The sequence below is a fragment of the Ascidia mentula genome, chromosome 3, assembly GCF_947561715.1.
Source record: "Ascidia mentula chromosome 3, kaAscMent1.1, whole genome shotgun sequence".
Taxonomy (NCBI): Eukaryota; Metazoa; Chordata; class Ascidiacea; order Phlebobranchia; family Ascidiidae; genus Ascidia; species Ascidia mentula.
In genome coordinates this window covers 14,195,661-14,221,279 of record NC_138568.1, presented here as the reverse complement: position 1 = coordinate 14,221,279, position 25,619 = coordinate 14,195,661, and the positions used below count along the sequence as shown (strand labels likewise).

General features: G+C 42.6%; 1 protein-coding gene across 1 annotated transcript; it reads left to right on the top strand.

Annotated features, from left to right (window-relative positions):
- The first annotated feature begins 587 nt into the window (after positions 1 to 587).
- On the top strand, positions 588 to 5,728 carry LOC145893845 (uncharacterized). The gene is made up of 19 exons (XM_082982210.1): positions 588 to 727; positions 802 to 862; positions 1,165 to 1,258; positions 1,640 to 1,815; positions 1,906 to 2,049; positions 2,107 to 2,166; positions 2,225 to 2,318; positions 2,545 to 2,678; positions 2,732 to 2,833; positions 2,894 to 3,043; positions 3,213 to 3,429; positions 3,536 to 3,670; positions 3,748 to 3,789; positions 3,943 to 3,972; positions 4,120 to 4,356; positions 4,433 to 4,570; positions 4,640 to 4,699; positions 5,176 to 5,232; positions 5,298 to 5,728. Exons 1-19 carry the CDS (start codon positions 669 to 671, stop codon positions 5,462 to 5,464), a joined length of 2,157 nt encoding a protein of 718 aa, XP_082838336.1. The 5' UTR covers positions 588 to 668; the 3' UTR covers positions 5,465 to 5,728.
- The last annotated feature ends 19,891 nt before the right edge of the window (positions 5,729 to 25,619 follow it).

The following is a 25,619-nucleotide window of genomic DNA, read 5'->3' as shown; positions in this document are numbered from 1 at the left end:
TGTCTTTGGCAATGGCAATAGTTTTTGTCAACTAACATCCCTCTGGTTGTTTTAACACAGTTGGTAAACAAAACAATAGCCTATACCAGAATTAAAACTCCGTCACAGTCGTCGTTGTAAAGACCACTCATATTTGACGAAAAATTGTCACAGTTAATAAGCTTTATTAAGACAGCAACAGCATGTGTATTTGCATTCATGAATCATACAAACAAACCAAAATTAATTAAAAAAATTGAATTATAACAGGCTACCCTCACAGGAATTTAACTGCTTTCTCTCGCTGGTTAGGAATAAAAACTTTCACCTAAATTTGAATATGTTAGTAAAGACAGCACCCTGTGCCAGTGCTAGGTTTATTTACTTCTGGTCCTAATTTAAACTGTTTCATAAAATATGGCTTAGACCGGGGAAAGGTTTTTAATTCACACAGTTTCTTTGCCTATGAGGTGAAACAAATGCATGTTAAGAAAATAGCTTGCATGTAAGTTTTAATTTATTATAGTTAGACAACATATAGGGATGCAAAGCTTGCAGTTACTACATTTGTATGTTTTTGTTTTATAAAATTGGTACAAAACAGAACACCATAAGCTCACAAAATAACTAAGACATATCAGTGACAAAGATATGTGCAAGTGACAATTTTCTGCAAGAAATAACTCACGATGCATATGACAGTTTTAGAAGTAGATACAACCACCCAGTCTGATGAGCATACCTATTGGTAAGTCCCAGATTTCACATGCTATTAATTCAAATTTTGTGTACTCAAACTTGGTTGTTATGTTGTTTTTCTAGTGCTAAAGATACAAGTCCTTCCCTTGACTTTGATTTCACAGCAACAAACTGTGCAGAAAAGGTGTGTAAGGAATTAGATATTTTTTTTGCTTAACCTACAGTTTTGTCGCTTAATTGTGTTTGTTTGCAACATTGACATTTAAAATTAGTGCCAAATAATACATATGTTTTGCAATTTTAATTTGTGTTTTTTGAACTTTCGCAAATTTTTGTTACAAATGTTCTTCAAAAAGTGTGAGTTTTGTCTATTGCATATTATTGACTGATAAATTATCTCTCTGTCCAAAATGCAAAATGATGTTTTTTGTGCTTTTAAGTTGTTTGGATTCTGGGAAATATAGAAACTTTAATTATATTTTCCAGTGGTTCACATCTGTTGAAGAAGCCAGAAAATCAATTGAACGCTTTAAATGTACCCTTTCTCTGACATTTCAGACACCAACAGTTAAATTATTAGGTAAATGCGTAAAAATTTAACTTTTTTTTGCATCTTTTATCACAATCATTACACACTAGTAACTGAAGACTTTTTTATGAAGTTTTATGATAAAATATATGGTAATGCAGAGCTTTCTTGTTTGACAAAAAAAGAACATCCAATGTTTAATGTATATTCCAACTTGGCCTAAAGTTGTCTATTCGGGCTGTTATGAATAATTTTATACAATATCCATGCACAAAAGTATGTCTTATGCCAGATGCAGGTTTTGCCGCTTTGAACAAATTCGTACGTGAACACCTTTTTAAAGTAATAAAGCCAATATTTTGATTAGTTTTAGGTGAACTGGTTTATAAACATGCATATTTTTGTTCTAGTTTGCATACTTTTTTTCAACAGATGATTTGACCAAAAAAGTTCAAACAGAAGCATCAACCAGGATCCCTCATTTAGTTATTAAATGCGAGAAACTGAAATCGGCTTGGACAATAGAAGATTCATCCAGTTGTGAAATAATCAAGCTAGCACAGTTTACAGTATCCTTACAGGAGATTTTGAGGTTTCCTTCATTAAAGGTATTTCATGTGTTTTTTGTAACTAGGCTGACTTTAGGCAATGAATTTTGTTTTACTACATGTTATGGTATACCAAAACCTCTTTTCCAGAGCTCCACACACTATGGTCATGACAAGGCGAGTATTTTGATCAAGAAAGAAATCGCAAACCCAAGTGGTAAATTGTCTGCAGACAAAGCATTTTGTGTAAAAATTCGCAAAGAGGAATTTTCACCCCAGAAAGTGACCCAAGAGGTTGTATTGAGTTTACTGTTATTCAAACTAATTTTAAAATGTAAAATTTAAACGCAGAATCAATCCACAGTGACAAGTGAAGCACAGTGCAGTGTGAGAAAAAAAACTAACGGGCAGGTAAGAAATGTCAAAATTTGCGCTGTCCACTTAATTTGTAAAAGTAAAATATTTTAAGGCTTTTTCCTCGTTGTCAGAAGGGTTAAAAGCAGTGGAACAGTTTGAAGTTAATACAGCAACCAAATTTATTCATCGCAAAAAAGACACATTCAGTATGAACAGTTTTGTTACAATAAAATTTAAACTTGTTGAATATATGTGTTGATTGTTGTATTGTGCTGTTTATTGATGTAACTGTTTTATTTTAATTGCAAAAATATCTGGCATTAATGCAGATGGCTGTGATGCCTAATTAATTTGCTGAAATCAAGATCTTGTTCTTTGTTGCGCTTCAACTTATTCAAGTGCAAAGCTTAAGCTCCATGCTTTGCATTTCAGAGAATCCAAACAGACGAATATGGTGGGAAAAATGGAAACAAATTCCGTACACCATACTTTCAAGTACAGTGTTAGAATGTCAGCATGCCAAAGACCGCAATAAATCAACCAATGAGCAGCGTGCAAAAAAGGGGGTAATGATTATTTTATTATTTTGGTGAATTCTGTTTATAGTGAATGTTTGTAGGGAAACGTAAGAAGGCGGAGAATGCGCATTGCTGAAACAAAGAAAAAAGATTGCAAAGCATGCATTAATCTATCAGAAATAGAAACATTTCCACAATTTGAGGTGAGCTAGTTTGAAAACAACTATTGTTTTTTTGATGGCAATGATTTTGTTTTATGTTAGGTAATAAGGAACAGTAAAACAATGACATGCAAAGTGAGCGAAGTGATTCGAAGTCTTCTAGCTGCAAATGACGATAAACTTGTAAAGAAGGTTGTTTGTCTTGTTGAATTTCCCACTAAGGAGGACCACTCAGGGCATGCCATATTAAGGGTATGACTTTCTTTCAACTTTCATAAGGCAATTTTAAAAGGCCTACATTCTAGCATTTTGTGGTTAAATTACTCCCAAGCCTACAAGGACTGAAAGTGCGACATAGAAAAGTGATATGATTTAAATTTGGTTTGTACAAAATATGGCACCTGTCATTTCTGTGTTTCAGTACGAAAATGAAGATATAAATAAAGTCAAGGGATTTTTTACTGGTTTTATCGGAAGCACATTCGAAGACTTCCTTGCTTCTTCACCCTACGAAAAAAGTGGAAATAACTTTTCATGCAAAGTTTGCTTTACTTTGACACAAGACATTGAGTCAATGAATGAACACTTGTCTGTTCATTACAAGAAATGCAACTTTGTACAACTTGGTGTGCAGAAAGGTATAAGCAGAAAATGTGAATGAATAAAATACATATTTTATGTTTAATAGATCCATTGCTATCACTTTGTAAGTGCTGCATAATCACCACCAGTGATCTGTTTCAGTTGCAATTATTCCTTGTACTCAAAAATGTGACGAACATGTTAAATTATATAAAAGCCACCATTACCACTGTCCATTCTGCAATTTTGTATTTGGAAACAGATATATCATGAAACAACATGTCAAAAAATATGCTGGTATGTAGTTTTTACTTTTTTACAGCCTTCCCATATTACAGTGTATTTGCAAAAATAAAAATGTTGTTTTTTTCTAGCCATGGGTGAATGTGTAAACCAAACTCCAGAGATCCATCAAGGTTTGTAGTGTCTTTACTAAATAGCACTTCTTAATTTCTTTGTGTGACTTAAACATTGTGGAGGAAGTAACATAAATCGAGTATTTTTATTCCCAATTATCTAAACAAAATCACTTGTTAACATTTTGCTAAACATCTACTTTATTTATTTAGATCAAAGTCGTGCAATAAAAAAGTATAAAGGTAAGAGTAGCTTGGTTTTGTTTGAAATGAAGACAAAAAGACTGAGTTTTTCGTTGATGTACGGAGTTTACCAAAATTGGAGAAGGTTGCTTGTGGTTTCAACAAGTTTTCTGGCAATGTGATGTTATGATAATCCATGTTTTTTAGCCTCCAAAAAAAAGACAAAAAACCAGTCAGTGGACGAAGAGCAGTTGTGTTGGAAAATAGATGCAAAACTTACTTATTTTGTTGACAAAACTTTTGAGGAATATATCCAGATGTTTTCTCCGGATAGCGACTGCCCACTGTGTTCATTTGAAAGTTCATCCCCACTTGCATTAGAACAACATCTTTACATTATTCACCTAAACCATTCTGTTTGTTTCATTTTCGATCAAAGCAACTGTAAGAAAATTGTTCATTTTTTGTGTTGTCACTTGGTTCATTTGGTAAATTACATTTAAATCTTTTTTTGGCATAGATTGCTGTTTACCTTGCAAAAGAAACTGTCTCGGTGGTGATGATACAACGCCTGAAGGTGGACATTATCATTGTCCTTGTTGTGAGGAAGTTATACAGAGAAGTTCGGCCTTTGAGGAACACATCAACACCACTATGGGTTTGTTATTACCTGAATATTACTTGTGTTTATTTTTTGGTTGCTTACACATCAAACCTTGGTTTTCAGGTTCGTGTTCAAAGGCTCCATTAGAAAATAAAACCACCGACTCGAGTTTAGGCGTCCGAGGTGAGCATTTACTTTATTGTGATTTATAAATAGAAATAGTGTAAAATATCGCGTGTGCGCGTATTTTATGCTAATACATTTGGATCATGAGGTTTACTGACATGGCTGACAAACATTAGCAACCATTTTGGATCAATCATATTTTACCTAACGTGATCTGAAAAACAAGCTCCCGGCGAGGTTTAAACTCGCAACCCCGGGCTCCACCGACTAACCAGCGGGAGCTCAGCGTTGGGTCTAAGATATTGTGGTCAAGATACACTGGTGCGCAAGTGCACAACTTGCCAGGCGACCGCATTTGTTTTTCACCTAATACTCACGATCATTTAAAAAAAAAAACTGTAATAGCACTCTTGCTATAAAGGAAATAAATCAGATGCCAAGTTTTTGTTCCCCATAAGACAGTTGCAAGTTTCCTAAACTACGATTAGTAATTTTTTAATAAACATATACACTTTTTTACATTTTATTTGCAGACGATGATAAAAATGAAAGCAGTATTGTGTATGACGATGTAGTCAACGGGGATAATGGTGAGGTTATTGGTCATGTCACTTTTGTAAAGTAAATTAAATTTGTGCACCAACATATATTCCAGACTCAAATGAAGAGGAAATTTCACAGACATGTATGGACGTCGACCCATTTTCGGACGAAACATTTTTCAAAACTCTATTTTTGGAGATGCAAAATTTCACTGGCTCAAAAAAACGCAAAATTCAAGCAGAACTTTTGCAGGTTGTTCAAAGTGCAAACAATCTGTGAAAATATACGGTGATCATGTATGACGTGATCAGTTGAACGAACACTATGATCAATTGGAATTTGACAATTGTTTCGACATTTTTTTTTCGCGTGTTGTTTTGAACGTTTTTTCCACGTTGACGATGTTGAATATTCCCTTTAAAACCACGTGTTGTTTAGTAGTTACAAATTTTATTGGATACCGTTTGTTGCATAGGACGTGACCCAGGAGGGGCTTAAAGTGCATATGACACGGCCATGACAACTTTGCGCTAAAATAAAGGTACATCTACAACAAACATATATCCAAAGTTTTAAGGTTGTACGTCAACTAAAAAATGTAGAAAACTGCACGAAAAGTAACGGCGACCAAAAATCGTAAACCTTTTGCGCCGAGGAGAAAAGGATATCACACAAGGCGCTTGCGTCGAAAAATGCATTGTTTAGATAGGAAAAGGTGCCTTTTTTGCAGATATCGAATAGTTTCAAACATAGGAGAATCCACATATTACGTTACCTTAAAGGTCAGGACAGGGTTTTGCATCACACAAAAATATGTCATAGTGACGTCACAAATCAAAGGCTTATTTGTCCCTAATTAATGGAAGACCATAGGGTATAGCAGAAACGACATAACTCTGTACTTCGATAAGACGGGAATGGTGCGTTTCTTTGCTAAGTGACATCACATGACGCCATTTTGGATGTGATGTCATAATTTTTACCTCCCCTTTGTGTTGACTTTAATTTGATGATTCCAACATCTATATAGCGAAAAATACAATAGTGGTTGATTGTGGCAAATTAAATAAATCATTTATGACGCGAACTCGTAGGCAACGCTACTGTCGGGCAAAAAGTGGTATTATGACAGAATAACAGTGTTGCATAATCAGCTAATTTGGTCGGCCAAAATTAAATTAACCTACTTCTATCTTTTGCTGTGAGTGGACAAAACAACAATGCTAAATCAACGGTTTGTCTCTGTCGTGTTTTACAAAAGTTCATGTATCACGTTAGCGATCATAAATGCTGTAATAACAAGAACACCCTGTCCCAGTAACTGTTTTATTACTACACAACTAAATAAGACATAATAGGTCGAACAGCGGCCATCTGTCTTCAGCTTTAATTAACATCAAAATCCGTTTATTGCACTTGTTCACCTTTTGTCCCCTGTTTAATGCAATATTATGCTTAAACCAGTTTTACAATGTTTTCCATTCCGACGCATAAGGCTTGCTGCCAGCGCTCGCTCACGACTAAAGCGCCTTCTATGACGTCACGCAATAATATCTCGCTTTCGCACGATTTCGTTCGCAGCGGCAAAAGTGCGACTTTGATCAGTTGTATATCAGAAACCAGTCGTCGTATCAAGCTACTTTTTTCGCCAAAAATCTTATGAACATCTCTTAGTTTGATTGTTAACATGTTTTATTTTTACGTGTCATATGCACTTTAAGGGTTACCCCTCAATGTCAAACCTTGAAAAAGCGGAACGAAACCAGCGAACTAGTCAGAATTGTTCAATAAAACGTTCGTTGTCAAAACTTTGTCAATAACGCGAAATCGAATATCAATTGGGTAGAGATCGCAAGCAAGGGTTACGACAAACCAGTGAGGTGGAAACAGGTTTGCTTTTGTGTCAGCAAGATATAATTGCGCAATAAACTGCCCGACTTTACACCGATATTTAATTCGTACTTACTTCATGTAGACTTACTTCACTTACCAGGCATAACGTTTTTGCGCATATAAAACATATCAAACTACGAGAGCTGCAGACAGGGTGTATACACGCACTGTTTCGACCTGTAAGGTCTCATCAGTGCAGACAGGGTGCAGCTCTCATTGATTATTATGGCTCTTTTGCGCATATAATATGATTTGGGTGAAAGCCGAGCCGATAGCGCTATTGGGTCCCAAACAGTTGTTTTGGCCATAGTGCGCTCCACGTGGTTCGTCTGTGTTGATTGGTACCCAACATATCGACGATTGACCGAAAGGTACCACAAAGTGGAAATTTGTGTGCCTGCTAGTCTACCAGCTAGCACAGTGCCACATCAACAGCTGCACTGATGAGACCTTACAGGTCGAAACAGTGCGTGTATACACCCTGTCTGCAGCTCTCATTGATTATTATGGCTCTTTTGCGCATATAATATCAAACTACGGTATTGGTGGTGACATGCCTCAGCAAGCCTACCATGAAAGTTAATGATTAAAAATAATAGACCTAGCCCAACAATAAGGGTAAGCGTTGCACTTGAATTCCAGCGACTCCAACATAGAAATCGTTGCGTCAGTAGTTTTGGGTGAAGGGTTTGATAAACGTATTTATAAAGGTTTCAACTTTTTCAGATTCCGTGGGAAATAGATATTTAACTAATGTAAGAAGGGGTTGATAGAAGGAAGGTAATGATGTGTAAGGCAGGTTATCACGTATTCTCAAAATATAAAGTTATATTCATCAAGAGAAAGGGCGGGGGTTGTGGATGTGTCCAGTATGTATGTAAGTTAGTAGTTTTTGATAGAATAGAGACAAAATAGGCGAACAAGGCAAGATAGAAGCAACTCTCTACTTTGGATTAGGTGATTATTGGAATTGTATCGTCTGGGTTTTCTGGAACACAACCAGCACCACAAATTCAAGGTGGGAAGGTGGATAAATTGTTTCATAACGTTGCATACGATAACTCTATTGCGGGTACCGTACAGCCTACTGGAACCTCTTACGCCGCCGTTGCCGCCACCAATGTCGAATCCGCGGAAGATGGCCTTTCGCGTTGCGTCCTTGCCGGTGGCGGCAAACAAAGCCAGGCTTCGATTGGTTAAAGCGTGGATAAGAAGGCGGCGCGAAAGTATATGAAGCCGTCCGAACGGCCGGTGGGCATCATTCGTTTACTTAAGAAGTACTGACGAGACCGTGTCTCGAAGAAGGAAAAGAGAAGACTTGGCAGCAAACGAATATACAGTGCACGAAGATAATTCTTGAAGATTTCTTCAGTAAAGGGCACCTGAAGAGACTTCGGAAGACCTCTTGTCGATTGGCGGCCCTTGTTAGGGCTACAGCATTTTTCCATGACCGAGGCTCAAACTATTCAACCCCGTAGCTATGCAGCAGCAGCATCGACGTCGTCGGCTCCACCTCTGGCAGTACAACAAACGGGAGGAGGAGCCGGCGGCGGCCCCCCTTTTGGTGTCGACCGGACGGGTAAGGTTGACGCACGATTCAATCCTGGTCTCAAGCGAAACGAAATCTACAAGGTACTGGACGATATGAAGTTCTCCATGGATTGGCTCAAAGGCTTCATTCAATACCCTCAAGGGAAGGTAACTTTCTTTACGAACAACGCAACCTGCGCTAAACACTTTGCAGTTGAACTGAACAATACGGGGAGAGCCGTATATACGGAGCCATATTCTGAAGACTTGGAAAGACTCGTCGTATCGTACGTGCCACCTTGGATGACGCAACAAACACTGATGACGTATCTGAGGAAGTTCGCCCCCGTCACAAAAAACTGGCACATCTTGGACAACCGCCGCAAGGAGCAGGGAAAACGAGCCTTTATGGTGAAGACCTCAACAATAAAGACCCATCCAATTGGCCGCGAGGTATGGCTTGAAGGCGTAAAACTGTCTTTCTATTACCCCAGCCAAGCACCGCACTGCAACTATTGCCGAGAAATGGGTCACTTTTTACTAAAGATTACCTTTTCCGAGGTATACTCTGTTCTACGAGTCGTTTCTGTTTATTAATATTCTGGTTGGCGAAGGACAGTGATCAAAGGACTTTACCATATTATTTGGAACTCCTTTCGAGACGAGAATTGCTAACCGTTATATGAAAGTGCAGAGGAGGCTTGAGGTCACTTGTTTAGTTAGCCCGGCCCTTTTTAGGGCTACTATATTGCTTTGTAGTAGCGGTGAGCGGCAAGTGGCCAGCGTGTGTTTTGTTTATTTGACACACAATTTTGTTGCGAGATGGATTTTGCCAGAGCTGTAGCCGGGCCAAGTGTGGCGGCTCTTTCTGTGCCAGGAACTGATCCGTTCGATACAGACGAGAATCTTGAAGTGGACGCCCGCTTTAATCCGGGCCTGAAACGTCCAGAAATACACCTACTATTGCGCCAATTGAATGTTCGCTGGCGAAATACCCTAGAAGGTATTTTTCAATTCCCTAATGGCAGAGTCAAATTTTTTTGCCCGACTATGGAGAAAGCCCGAAGTTTAGCCATGACGTTAAGAGCAAGTGGCAAACCGGTTTACGCAACCGCGCACTGCGAGGACGAGGAACGGGTTTTTTTAACGAGGGTCCCCCCGCGCGCCACGATGCAATCTCTACTTGCATATTTTTCGAAATACGCCCCGACACTTCGCGGATGGAAGCTTTTTGATGACTTCGGTCTATATGGAGGCAGACGAGTTATTGTCATGAAGGCCTCAGTGTTAAGGGAGAATCCGATTCCCGAGCGTCTACGCCTCGGTAGAACATTTGTTGAAATTAAATATAACGGTCAGCCCAGAAAATGTGAATTTTGCGCTGAAATGGGCCACACGAAAGGCGATTGCCCCAGCTTCGCGAAGCACGTAGAAGACCGTAAACGGGCCGCAGCTGCAAAAGGTGGCAACACCGACGATAACGCGCAGAACGTACAAGCCGACGCGGCCCCCCCCCACGGAAAGCAAAGATAAGAAGGCGCCAGAGGCGAAAGCGCACGACGCCACAACGTCAAGTCTGGCGGGTGATGTTGCCCCAGACCCCATCGAAAAAGTATCAGCTGAAGTCGTGCCACCTGTGCACCTGCATGTGCCAGACACGGCAATTGATAACATTAAGTCAGGTGTTAATTGTAAGGTGACAGCTGATATCGCTGACGCCCCTCCGTCAACTGTGGTGACTGACGTCACACCTGGTCAATACAAAGAAGTGACCGCTGAAGTCGGTGACTCGACTGTGACGGATGACGTCACCAAAAGCGGCAAGAAGCCATCAGAGGCGCAACCCTCTAGCGCTACAACGGTGCAAGGCCAACTGAAGACACCAGAGGCGGTGCTTCACAGCTTGCCGAAGCCAGTGTTGGCTAACACCGCCCCAACCCAAACCAACAGCGTGCAACCACCTCCATCAGCAACATCCACCCCCAAGTCAAACCCCAACGAAGGATTCACGGAAGCTCGCTCCCGCAAACGGAAGAAGAGCCCAACCACCCCAAAGTCGAAGAAGACACCCTGCTGCAGTACAGCATACACAACAGGCGAGAGTATTAAATGCCTTTGTAACAACTTGCACCTTAAGTGCAGATGTGGTAATTGGGCCTCAGAAGAGGCTTACCTCAGCCCTTCACGCTGTTTAAACATCAAATGTCAGCGACTTTTAATAGCGTGTACTTGTGGATCATGCTACAACCTTGCGCCGGGAGAGAAATTAGTGTGTAACTGTAAAGCAGTGATACCAGATGATTTTAATGCATCGTGTTTTTAAACAACCACAACCCCATTAATTTTGTCCCGTTTTTGTTTACTTTCTGTTGCACCCACTTTATTTTTTTTTTGTTTTCTTGTGTTAATTTTATAATGGCGTCGTATTTAAAGATATGTACCCTTAATGTTAACGGCCTTGGCCAAGCCCCCAAGAGAAAAGCCCTGTTCCGGTACCTTTCCTCTTTAAACTTTGACATTTTTTGCCTTCAAGAAACTCATTCTACCCCCCAAACCGAATCCCTGTGGAAGTCCGAATGGACTTCTGGCCCCATCCTCTTAAACTCGACACCTCTAAAAGGCCCAGCCTGCGGGGGTGTCGCAGTTCTTCTAAACTCCTACAATCTTCGAATTTTTAACTCCGTTTCTGACTCTGACGGTCGCATCATTGCGGCCGACATTTCAACCCTGACCCACACCTTTCACTTAGTTAATATATACGCACCCTCTGGCACAAATCACTACATACTCAATAATAAATTCTTCGATTCTCTCTACCCCTACATTTCTTCTACCCATCCCATTGACTTTAACTGTGTAACTGACCCTACCTTGGACAAACAACCCCCAGTACCCAATCGACAGCCCAGCTACAACCTTATAAAATTATTAACAACTTTTAACCTACAGGATTCATTTCGGCTGCTTCACCCAAACCTCCGCCAATTTTCCCGTCGTGCCCTTAATACACAGTCCAGAATTGAGAATTTATCTTTCCTCTTCGTTAATTCCCAACAAACATTTATTCATCCCATGCCCTTTTTCGGATCATGATTCAGTTTCGGTTTCCGTCAACCTTATCTCTGCCCCACCCAGGGGACGAGGTACCTGGAAGAACAACACTAAAACCCTTAACAACCCTCTTTTTCGCCTCGAGTTTCACCGCTATTACCCTCTTTGGCAAACTCTCGCTCCTTTCCACTCTAACCCCATGGACTTTTGGATAACTCTTAAATTTAAATTTAAATTATTGATAAAATCCCACTCCAAACGCCTGGCTCAAGAATCCCGCGACCAAACCTACACCTTACAGCAACAACTCGACACCGCCCGTCAAATTCTCAACGACAATCCCTCTCCCGATAACTTCCGTATTTTCCAATCTATCAAAAAAAACCTAAACTCTCTTTACCTTTCTTAATCCCGTTCTTTAATTCTAAAATCTCTTTCCTCCGACACCCACTTTAAGAATATAACTGATAAACTCCTTTACTCCCAATTGCTCCCCTCACGCCTTCACAGTCCTATACTAGAACTTCAAGACACTCATGGTCTCCCTCTTTCTACACCCAAGGAACTTCTTTCCCACACCCGGCAATTCTTTGAAACTCTTTATTCCGATCAACACCTTCCATTACCCGACCCTTCTAATTTATTTGTTAAAACCCCTTTAAAAGTAATACCAGATCAATTCCTTACAACCTTATCGAATCCCATCACACTGCACGAAGTAAGAAAAACACTTTCCCTTTTTCCTTCAGGCAAAACCCCCGGCCCCGACGGTCTCAGCAGCGAGTTTTACTCGCTGTACTGGGACCTCATCGGGGCCGACCTCACCCAAGCTCTCAACTACGCATATTTCAATTCCTACACCCCAACAGAATTTAACCTTGGCCATCTTACCCTAATTTTCAAGAAAAATGACCCCACTCTCCTTAATAATTATAGACCCATTTCTCTGTTAAATACTGATCTTAAAATTCTCCACAAACTTTTGAACCTAAGACTCAAACCCTTTATTCCCAAAATTCTTTCTTCAAACCAATTCACTACCCCCGGCTCATCCACATCCGACGCAACTTCACTCTTACGCGATCTTCACCACCACGCATCCTCCATCAATTCGGACACTTTCTTCATTTCCCTAGATTTTCAAAAAGCCTTCGATTCTGTTTCATTCTCCTGGCTACTTCTTCAGTTAAATCTTAAACGCTTTCCCACTTGCTTTACTAATTACCTTTCTGCCCTTCACTCTAGCGCCAACTCCCGGGCCTTCGTAAACGGCTTTGCCACAACGGACTTTCCGATCAGGAGAGGTATCAGACAAGGTGACCCCCTTAGTCTGAACCTCTTCCTGATTGCCCTAGATCCGCTTCTCGTTGCCCTTCAAAACAACCCTGCTATCACTTCAACCCCGGTGCCATGCCGCAACACACCCAAGGCAATCGCTTACGCCGATGACGTCACCCTAGTGGTGGCTCATCGGCACTCCCTCACCAAAGCCCTCGGTCTCATTGACAAATTTGCTAAATTTTCTGGTTTAAAACTCAACCCCACCAAAACCGAAGCGATTGCCATCCTTCGACCTCCCCTTGACGACCCAACCTTGTGTAATATAAAGTGGAACCCTAAATCGATAAGCCCGTTAAATACCCCAATAGGCGCACCATCAGACATCACCGCGACATGGCACAAAGCAATCACCTCTTTACAATCCCGCGCCAGATCTATGAGCAACCCTTTTCTTACTTTTGACTCTAAATGCATCCTCTCAAAAACTATACTTTTACCCCAAATTTCATACCTTGCTAAAACTTACCCCTTACCACCCCAGCAACGAGAACGGATCGACGGCATTGTGGTAAAGTTTGTCGTCGGCCCAAATAATCCAACCTTGTCAATTAACATCCTGGCAGCCCGTCGTAACCATGGTGGTTACGGCGCGGCAAACATTCCCCTCTACGCTGACCTATCACTTCTCTATTCTATCAAACAATATTACAATCACCGCCTTTTGGATTCCCCAACTACTCCGCAACTTTCCTTCATAGAATATAATCTTGGACTCCCCCTCAGCAAACTTTTCAACCTTCGTACTAGGAATTACCTACCACACGCAACAACACCTTCTCCCCACTATCTATATATTCTAAACCTCCTCAAATCTTTAAACCTTACCGAAACTGAACTCATGACCCATAAACTAAAGCCCCTCTATCACCGTATCGTGGACGAATCCACCACACCCCATCATTTCAACGACTGGTCCCAAATCCACCACCCTATCTTCCCCAACTACCTTAAAACTTTTAATTATCGCCTTACCCTTAAAATTCTTCCGCTAAAATGCCAACGAACCTATCTTGCCCTGGATCAAGAACCCCACTGCTACCTTTGTAATTCCTCATTAGAAACTTTCTCTCACCTTTTTCACAACTGTCGCTCCATTCAACCTCTTCTCACCCAAATTAAAAATATTTTCCGAACTTTAACTAACTCAAACTCTTCTCTATTTGATACACCTTTACACATCGTCTTTCCACAACTTCATAACACAACACCATACACAAAAACATTAGCAGCATTCCTTAACACCTCACTTACACACACTATTTGGAAAACACGGAACAGAATTAAACACGACATACGACCCATCAACGACATTTCCCGGCATTTGGTATCATCCTTCAAAACCTCTGTACACTTTAAGCTAGCTATCCAACGGAACACGGGCAACCCTTTTCTCGAGGAAGTCTTGGCTGATGTTGTTAACGCCATACCCAACCAATGAATCGCAAAAACCGTGCTCTACCGCCCTCTCCCGGATGACACCCCAAAATTACACCTCCCTGTTCTTTTGTATTGTATATTGTAAATTGTAACTACATGAAAACTACTCTCCCGGCAAAATGGACAAAATCTCGCCTCAGCGCCCACTTGCGGACCTTATTGTAAGAGCCATTTGACCACCTTGTGTCAGTACCCGTCAACTTTTTTGTGTACCCGTATTTCTTTACTACGTACATGCACTCGTTGTGTTGTTGTTTATTTTTTGTTAACGTTCGTTAACGATATTTCTTTATTACACACCTGTACTTGTTGTTTCTATCGCCTGTTAATGTTAATGCTCGACATTGCTTTATCACGTACCTGAAACTTTTTTGTTACTGTTGTATTTTTTCGATATCGTCCGATATTCGTGGGGACTATTGGTGCCTCGAATAAAATAATCGCCGCCGTTGCCGCCACCAATGTCGAATCCGCGGAAGATGGCCTTTCGCGTTGCGTCCTTGCCGGTGGCGGCAAACAAAGCCAGGCGTCGATTGGTTAAAGCGTGGATAAGAAGGCGGCGCGAAAGTATATGAAGCCGTCCGAACGGCCGGTGGGCATCATTCGTTTACTTAAGAAGTACTGACGAGACCGTCTCGAAGAAGGAAAAGAGAAGACTTGGCAGCAAACGAATATACAGTGCACGAAGATAATTCTTGAAGATTTCTTCAGTAAAGGGCACCTGAAGAGACTTCGGAAGACCTCTTGTCGATTGGCGGCCCTTGTTAGGGCTACAGCATTTTTCCATGACCGAGGCTCAAACTATTCAACCCCGTAGCTATGCAGCAGCAGCATCGACGTCGTCGGCTCCACCTCTGGCAGTACAACAAACGGGAGGAGGAGCCGGCGGCGGCCCCCCTTTTGGTGTCGACCGGACGGGTAAGGTTGACGCACGATTCAATCCTGGTCTCAAGCGAAACGAAATCTACAAGGTACTGGACAATATGAAGTTCTCCATGGATTGGCTCAAAGGCTTCATTCAATACCCTCAAGGGAAGGTAACTTTCTTTACGAACAACGCAACCTGCGCTAAACACTTTGCAGTTGAACTGAACAATACGGGGAGAGCCGTATATACGGAGCCATATTCTGAAGACTTGGAAAGACTCGTCGTATCGTACGTGCCACCTTGGATGACGCAACAAACACTGATGACGTATCTGAGGAAGTTCGCCCCCGTCACAAAAAACTGGCACATCTTGGACAACCGCCGCAAGGAGCAGGGAAAACGAGCCTTTATGGTGAAGACCTCAACAATAAAGACCCATCCAATTGGCCGCGAGGTATGGCTTGAAGGCGTAAAACTGTCTTTCTATTACCCCAGCCAAGCACCGCACTGCAACTATTGCCGAGAAATGGGTCACGAGAAGGAGAAGTGCCCGCAACTCCGCCGCAAGAATCAACAGCACCAGCACCAGCAACGGCAACAACAACTGCAGCAACAACAACCAATGCTCGAAGACACACAGCATCCCGAAGAGACACAACAGGAGCAGCAACAACCCCACCACGAAGAGAAAGAAGAGGAAGAAGTTCCGGTTTCCGACATTGACGCCGACAACACCACCACCACCAACACAACAGAAGGAGTCCCCTCTGACTCCTTGTCAACTGCGAACAGCACCGGGCTGGGTCTACCCGAACCGCACACCAGCACACCGCAACCACGCAAGCGGAACAGAAGATCAAGGAACTCCTATACAAGGAGCTACCGCACACGAATCCCAAGCGAGGTCAGTGACTTTACGTGCGAATGCGAGAAACTGTACTTAAAGTGTGAATGCGGTATTTGGAGCCCTGCTGTGGACTATGGGACCAAAGTAAGATGTCCCGGTTGTACCGTATTATGCGTACAATGTACATGTAAAGAATTTTATTGGGTAAAAGAAAAAAAAATAACATGGGGTCCGCATACCAACCGACTTTAAAAAAACTACGAACCGACTTCGTACTTTGTATATATTTGTTCTTGTATTTTTTGTTAAAATAACCAAAAGTAATGACGTCACACCTAAAATTTGTACTTTGAATGTAAATGGCATGGACCTGGCCACCAAAAGGCAGGCCTTGTTCCGCCATCTTTCCTCTTTAGCTTTTGACATCTATCTCCTACAGGAGACTCACTCTTCACCCCAAACCGAATCCCTCTGGAAGTCCATCTTCCGGCCCTGCCCTCTTAAACTCGGCACCCTACGAAGGCTACGCCAAAGGGGGTGTCGCAGTTCTTCTCAATTCCCCGAACCTCCAAATTCTTACACCAAAGATCAAGAACGTGTGGTCATATCCCATGTCCATCCGTTTAAGACGCAACAGACCCTCATCAACTTTCTGTCAAGGTACTCCCCCGAGGCGAAGAACTGGCATATGCTTGACAAAAGAAGGAAGGAGGCAGGGAAGCGAGCCTTCCATATGAAAACGTCGCTATTAAAAGAAAACCCAATCCCGAGAGAAGTATGGCAAGGTGATAACAAAATATCTATATACTACCCCACACAGAAACCGCATTGCAACTACTGCCACGAGCCCTGTCATGAAAGAGAGGAATGCCCACAACTGCTCCGAAAACAGCAACCTTGGCGGCAGCAGCAGCTGCATCAACGACAACCCCACCAGGTGCAGCAGCAACAACAGTTTCACCAACCACAACCTGAGGTACCAGCAGAAGAGCAGCAGCAGCAACAGCTGCAACAACAACATCTGCAGCAACCCGACGAGCAGCAGGAGGAGGAAGGAGACACCGACACTGACACCGATACCGACACTACCACAACCGCATCAACAACGTTTTCAGGAGTTTCCATGGACTCGTTATCGCCAATGTGCAGCACCGTGCTACCTCTAACCGAACCACAAACTAGCACGCCACAACCTTTGAAAGGGCGCCTCCGTAGGAGGAACTCATACACAAACAACGAGGTTAGTGACTTCCATAAAATACACATAAAATGTGAATACTGGAGCCACGAGCGTAACTACGGGGCCAAGATGAGATGCCCGGACTGCAATGCCCTATGTATCAAATGTTCATGTAACAGGCTATTTAGAATAAAAAACAACCCCTAAGTACTGAGCGACTGTGGGGTCCGCCTACCGATAGATTTTAACCAAACCACTATATAATGATTCTATAATGATCGCCATTCCAGTGACTCCAACCGAATTTTTTGATCTCTTGTCTTATGTGTGCTTAATGTATTTTTATACGCTCATTTCGAAATCGTTTTTACGCTCCTCTCCAAATCATTAAATTATACTGTGCAATTCTCCTTTTTTCGCGCTAGCTTCTTGTGTTATCCCAAATTTACATGCGCTACCCTATTTTACGCTAGCTTCCTCTGTTCTGTAATAAAAAAAATCTAAAAAAAGTCATCTGAAAATCAAAGAACGAAACAAAATTGTGCTACCGAAGACTGGGCGCAAATACCGGCGATATTGTTACCTGGCCGGAACCCATCCAGCTACGGAAAGCGAAACTTCGAAGTGTTCCAGTTTTCCAGCGAAAGATATTAAAAGGATATCTTTGAGATACCTTGTTAAAAAGAAAAGAGAATATTTCTTTGAAGTCGCTAGCCCCTAATGCGCTGGGAACGGCGATCCCTTTGCGATCGACCAGAGCGGTGAGGTCGAGTGCCGGTTCAACCCCGGACTCCAAAGAAACCAAATATACGAGCTTCTAAAGGACATGAGGTTTAACCTTGGCCTTATGAAAGGCATCATCCAACTGCCCAACGGCAAGGTACGCTTCCACACCTCGTCGGAGCAAGCAGCAAAGAAGCTTGCCAAAGATCTGTCCGAAACCGGCAAGCCAATCTACGCCACAGCGTGGTCTGAAGACGTGGAGAGAGTCGTATTGTCGTACGTACCACCTTTGATGACTCAAAGGTCACTGATCAACTACCTAAGCACGTATGCTCCAGTTGCCAGGAATTGGCCTGCCTTCGACGACCAGAGGATAAGTGGAGGCAAGAGGGTGTTTTAGATGAAGGGCTCTGCCCTTCAGGAAAACCACATACCGCGAGACATCCGACTTGGTGTCTATAAAATATCAGTGCATTACAACAACCAACCACCGCACTGCAATTATTGCCATGCGTATGATCATGTAAAAGAAGAGTATCCGATACTCAAAAGGAAAGCCAACAACAGGAGGATACAAGAAGGTCATCCAAACCACCAACAAGGACCACAATCCCATCAAGAGCAGAAGAAGCCGCTCAAACAAAAATCCCCATCTCATCACAACTAGCAGGAGGAGCGGCAACAACCCCAGAAAATCCAACAACATCACGAGCAACAAGAAGAGAAGCATCCACAACAACACCCCGAAGAAACGGGAGATGGAGGGAGAAGATACCACCAGATGCTGCAGGATTCGCTATCCCAGCGAGGTCAGTGACTATGAGTGTAATGGCAATAAGCGACACATACGATGTGAATGTGGCAATTGGTCGGTTGAGGCCAACTACATAACTAGGTCGAGATGCACGGGCTGCGAGGCCCTGTTGTTGATGTGCATGTGCGACAAAATCTATCGACTTAAAGCTAACGAAAAATTGACATGTAGCTGTGGGGTCTATTGATTGATTTCATTTGATTGGCTCCTCCTTCAACTCCGTCTCAAAAATTTCCCCCCCGTTTTCACTAATTACCTTTCTACTCTTCATTCTACAGCCACCTCTCAAGCCCTCCTCGACGGGTTTCCCGATCAGGAGAGGTGTCAGGCAAGGTGACCCCCTTCCTGATTGCCGTCGATCCGTTGCTCGCTGCTATACAAAACCACCCCTCAATTAGGTCCATTCCCGCGCCTTGCCGCAACACACCCAAAGCAATCGTCTAGGGTGACCGGCCGCGACTCTCTCATTTTTTCCCTTAACCTGGTAAAACAATTTTCGGTAATTTCTGGACTAACCATAAACCCCATTAAAACCCAGGCGATTGCCATCATCAAACCCCCTTGCAACAGTACCCAATACAACATAACTTGGAATCGACAGGCCATAAGCCCTTTAAATATACCAATAGGACATCCCAACTCAGTTACCGCGGCATGGCGCAAAGCCATATCTTCTCTACGCTCTTACACCTCCACTATAAGCAACCCCTTTCTCACCTACAATTCGAAAAGCATCCTTACGAAAACTCTACTCCTACCCCAAATCTCTTATTTAGCTAAAACTTACCCTCTTCCTCGCCGGCAGCGAGAAACGGTCGATGGCATTGTGACAAGCTTTGTTGCAGGCCACCAGAACCCCACCCTCCCCGTTAAAACCCTGGCGGCGTCTTTCGACCACGGTGGTTACGGCGTCGCCAACATACCACTCTATGCTGACTTATTTTATCTCTTTCCTATCAAAGATTATTATAAACACAGGACACTAGACACACCCACAACCCCAGCCCTTTTATTTACAGAGTACAATATTGGATTTTAACTTTCTACAATTTTTAATTTTAGAATATGTAATAATTTACCCCATTCAACAACACCTTCTCCGTTCTATCAACACCTTCTTTTATTAGTTAAAAATCTAAACCTCACGGAATCGGAATTACTTTCTCCTAAGTTGAAACCATCATATTAACGTTTATCAAACCCTCCACCCGAAACTACTTATTTTACTGACTAGTCTTTAGTTCATTTCAGTTCCTTACCTAATTATTCAAAAACCTACTGACTTTGCAAGTATTACCCCTGAAATATCATTATTTACCTTTTCTTTTAGACAATGACTCCTTATGTACCCTTTGTTCCCTAAGAGCACTATAGTGATATATCATATCACCTTCAAGCCAACATTATTTTGATCAACCCAATCATTTGTTGTTCCCTAAGTTAACTAACAATACCCAAGCAGATCAAGCCCTCATTGTTGTTTTAAATACCTCCCTTTCCCATACAATATGAAAAACCCGCAATAAAGTAAAGAAAAACCTCATCCCCTCAACAGACCTCCCGCATAAATTGACACGTACCTATTCCCAGTCGCTTTACTTAAAACTTCGTTTAATACGGAACAGGCCAGATCCTATCCTCGAGGCAGCCTTGTCCAAGGCCGTAGATTTCTTAAAACAAAAATAAAGACCCCACAGAATTTTATCGCTATAAGCCTGCCTATTACAATTATTATGTACTGTAAATTCTTCCCTTTTATATGCGTTTCCTTCCAGTAAACAAACTAACTATGCGTAATTCTCCCCCTTTTATATGCGCTCTCTTCTAGGTTCCGCAGTAGCAGAAAGAAGATTCCGAGGCAAACGAAGGATTATTTCGTGAAGAAAATTCTGCAAGGTTTTTCAGCAAAAGGCTACTTGAAAAGGCTTGAGAAGACCTCAGCGCAAGTACGTACATTGGCAGCCCTTTTTACGGCCAGAGAATACAGCCATGGCTGAACCACAACCAGCACAACCACGCAGCTACGCCGCAGTGGCATCGACGTCGTCGGCACCACCTGCGGCAGTACAACAAACGGTAGGCGGTGCCGGCGGCGGTCCCCCCTATACCGTTGATCGATCAGGCAAAGTTGAAACCATATTTAACCCTGGACTCAAAAGAAGTGAGATCTATAAGCTTCTGGACGCCATGAAGTTTCCTATGGATTGGCTCAAAGGCTTCATTCAGTATCCACAAGGCAAGGTAACATTCTATACAAATAACGCTACTTGTGCCAAGGAATTTGCAGCCTCACTGAACAACACTGAGAAAGCGGTATATGCACATCGAAAGGGTTGTAGTCTCGTGCCACCATGGATGACGCGACACAGACTCATAACATTTCTGAAGAATTTCGCACCGGTGACGAAAAATTGGCAGATTCTAGACAATTGACGAAAAGAGCCTTCTATTATCCAACCCAGGCTGCCCACTGCAACTATTGCCACGAGGCAGGGCATGAAAAAGAAACATGTTCACAGCTCCTAAGCAGCAGCAGCAACACTCCCATTCTGAAGAACACCAACAACCCGAAGAGCAACGGAAACAACAACACAACCAGCCAGAAAACCTGCAACCTGAAGAGCAACATCCCCAACATCAAGAGGAGCAACATCCCCAACCCAAGAGGATCGATGAAGAAGACGATGCAAGTACCGACTTCGACACCTCCTCCACCACAACTACCACCACCTCATCAACTGGAGTTCCCTCCGACTCCCTCTCACCAGCAACCAACATCGGGATCCTTCCACTCGACATTAAGCACCCCGCAACCGAGAAAGAGGAGGAGGAGAAGCAACAATTATACCAAGTGCTACAGAACAAGAATCACAAGTGAGGTCAGTGACTTTACGTGCGTCTGCGAGAAACTGCACACAAAGTGTGAATGCGGTTTTGGAGCCCTGCTTTCAACTATGGGACCAAACTAAGATGCCCGGGTTGTTACGCATTATGCGTTCAATGTTTATGTAAAGAATTTTACCGCGTAAAACCCAAAGAAAAAATAACATGTAACTGTGGGGTCCGAATTCCAACTGATTTTAATCAAACCAAGTTTCTTAATTTAATCACCCGGAATAATTTACCTCCCGCCACAACACCTTCTCCTTTCTATAAACATCGTTTAGACCTTACTTATAAGTTTGACCCCACTGAATCTGAGTTACTTTCTCCTAAGTTAAAACCCCTTTATTTACGTTTAACAAACCCCGTTTCAGTTGACAGATTGGTCCTTAGTTCATCATCCTTCTTTACCCAATTATTTGAAGACTTTTGATTTCCACATTGCTTATAATTTGTTACCCGTTAAATCGACATATATCCCTTTTCTGTTAGACACCGACTGTTTTTGTACATTTTGTTCTATTAAATATGAAACTAAGAAACATTTATTTGTTGAATGCGGCCGGGAGGCGAACGATGCGCAAGCCAAAATACTTGCAAAGCAGATCACAGACTCCTCGTGGACCAATGACGAGGAGAGAGTGGTCCTTAGCTATGTGCCACCGAAAATCAAGCAGCAGCCAATACAGGCACTGCTAAGCCGCTATGCGCCAGTGTCGAGGGGGGGAGCTCAAGCTCGGGGAACATTTGGTCTCGGCTTTCCACACATCACAGCCACCTCACTGTGATCACTGCATGGCGAACGGCCACAACAAGGCCGAATGCCACATCCTCCTGCCCGCAAAAAAATAGGAAAAAATAAACCAAACACAAACAAATAGAGACCGATCAGACCAAAGAGCAGAGCGCTCATGATGCTAACTCCACCGAGGAAAAAGGGGACACTTCTTCCTCTGACGAAGAATCTTCCTCCGCCTCCACGACAACTGATGTGGAAGTCTCAAGCGAATTAACATCCCCATCTAAACCTACAGGCAAGCTGTCACCAAGTTTCATATAATTAAAGCACGCGCACAACTCCAAGCGCAAGACTCGGCACCAGGTCACCTTCCACCGGACCTCCGACGCGCCGATCAGCCACCAACAACCTCTACCCCGTTTAAGCTGGTGGTAGGAAGGAAACAAAAAAAAGCCCCTCATCCAAGAAACAACATTCGAAGTGCTGTCGCAGTATGTTTCCTTCCGACGGGACGATCCACATTTGCAAATGCAAGATCGACCACCTTCGATGCCCGTGCGGACAGGCACACGATGTCCCAACACAACCTGTAAACGAGTACACATGCGGTGCGCTTGCGGTCGTTATCATGCGATCGCAGAAGCAGAAACATGCTACTGCAGCATTAGGATACCGCAGGACTTCAATGCCACTATGTGACGCGTTTTTTAACGTACTTATCGCAACCCCTTGGACTAAATTTCCCTCTTCGCCTCTGATCCATGTTGTGTTGTTAATTCGTGGCCACAATATTGTGATGCTCGAATAAAAAAAAAAGAGATGAAATTTACGACATACTTGACAACTTAAAGTTCTCCATCGACCTCTTGAAGGGATTTATTCAATACCCCGGTGGCAAGGTGACATTTTATACTTACAATTTGCAGAAGAACTAGTTGCCACCGGGAAACCGGTCTATGCTGAGCCATTCACGGAGGACATTGAAAGGGCCGTCATCTCCTATGTTCCTCCGTGAATAAGCCACAAAATCTTCTCCACCATCTGAAGAAGCATGCTCCAGTAACAATGCACTAGAACATGCTTTCTGTATTCTATCCCAGCCAAGAGGCCCACTGCAACTATTGCAAAGAGCATGGGCATGAGAAGGAAGAATCCACAACAGCAGCAGAAAAAACCCCAACTCACATCCGAGGAACAGCCGCAGCAGACGCAACCAACAACACCAACCAAAGGAGCAACTAGAGATCGGGTTGATGAAGTAAAGCTTTCTGTATTCTATCCCAGCCAAGAGGCCCACTGCAACTATTGCAAGGAGCGTGGACATGAGAAGGAAGAATGTCCACAGCTGCAACAACGACAGCACTACTTGCAAAGCAGACGCAACCAACAACACCAACCAACGGAGCAACTGTTACGTTCACGTGTTCAACATGGACATTGGACATTTACGCATATCATGAACATTGATCACAATAGCCAAATTACGTCATTAAAGTTCGGGACCTCTCAAATTCGGATTGTACTGCGGTAAAATAGGAATGCGCATTCGTCGGTGACCTCATTTCCCAATTTACGGTAGAACTATGCTTTTGCAAACATCTCACGCTATTCTCAGGCGAAGTTCATTGCTATTCGCACGCTATTTTCGTTGTTCTGTTTGATTGATAAGTGGTTGGCCACTTCTTGACCACTTCATTAAAATGACCGCTTTTCATGTCCGCACGAGATCTCACGCGATTGTTTGCAGAAGGTTCGCTTCTATCACGCGATTGTTTGCTGAAGGTTCGCTTCTCACGTAATTGAGATGGGCTGCTGTCCATCAAGATAAGAATAGCTTTTGTCATGGTAACTTCGAACTGACATTTTTCTTATGGTGACTTTTATCGTAGTGTATATATATGTGTACGCTTCCTGGACTAACCTAGACACAGTCTTGAACTCGTCTCATGCTCAAACTTAGTTTCGGTATCTGTCTAATTCAACTATGCTTTGTTTGTAATCAGTTTATCTCGTGATCTCGTAACTTGTAATTTCGATTCGATATACTTCTCAATATAATCATGTATCCTTAATCTAATAAATGGTAAAGTAACTTTGTATCAGGTTTGCAATTGAAATCAGATCAGAAAACACAGAAGTTAGAACTCACATGTGGCCTTATGTCAAATGAATTAGTCAAATAGGATTTCGTTATCAAGGGTTAATTAATCTTGTTAATATCAAACGTTAAGTTAACAACATTTGGCATATAGGTTGCAACAGCAACTAGAGATCGAACAAAATGTCGAAGAGGACAGGGATAAGATGGAAGAGGAGGAAGAAGAAGAAAAGCTAACACCACCACCAACAACACAAACGTCAACATCATCAACGGGAGGTGTCCCTTCAGACTCGCTCTCAGCCAGCAACACCGTTCCGGATGAACAAACACCACCAATCACCACAACTAGTACGCCGAAAGCTCCGAAACGGAAGGAACGTCGAGTAAACAACTATACCAAATGCTGTAGAGAGCGATTCCCCAGTGAGGTCAGTCTACATTAATGTTTATTTAAAAAAATACACATTAGGTGCGTATTTGACCGCTGGGGGCTCGAAAGCAATTACGGAGCCAAAACAAGGTGCCCGGGCTGTCAAGTGTTACGAATCAAATGTCTATGTAACAAAATTTATCATATTAAAAATAACGAGCACTTAATTTGTAACTGTGGGGTCCGACTTCCGAACGATTTTAATCAAACTTCAATCTAAACCTTTCAATAACTGCACACGCCTAATAGAAACTTTATTAACAATGGACTTAGTTTATGTTTGAACCCTTTTCTAAACTAACCATTCATCATGACGTCATATTTAAAAATTTGTACTTTGAACGTGAATGGCACGGGCCTGGCCACCAAAAAGCAGGCCTTGTTCCGCCATCTTTCCTCTTTAGCTTTTAATATCTACCTCCTACAGGAGACTCACTGCTCCCCCCAAACCGAATCCCTCTGGAAGTCCGAATGGACTTCCGGCCCTGCCCTCTTAAACTCGGCACCCTACGAAGGCTGCGCCATAGAGAGTGTCGCAGTTCTTCTCAATTATCCGAACCTCCAAATTCTAAAATCTATTTCTAACTCTGCCGGCCT

Excerpts from the sequence above, each read along its gene's own strand:
- LOC145893845 (XM_082982210.1), top strand. The coding sequence starts at position 669 with ATGCATATGACAGTTTTAGAAGTAGATACAACCACCCAGTCTGATGAG. Across the intron at positions 863-1,164 it reads CAACAAACTGTGCAGAAAAG|TGGTTCACATCTGTTGAAGA; the intron begins GTGTGTAAGGAA and ends TATATTTTCCAG. Across the intron at positions 3,430-3,535 it reads ACAACTTGGTGTGCAGAAAG|TTGCAATTATTCCTTGTACT; the intron begins GTATAAGCAGAA and ends GATCTGTTTCAG.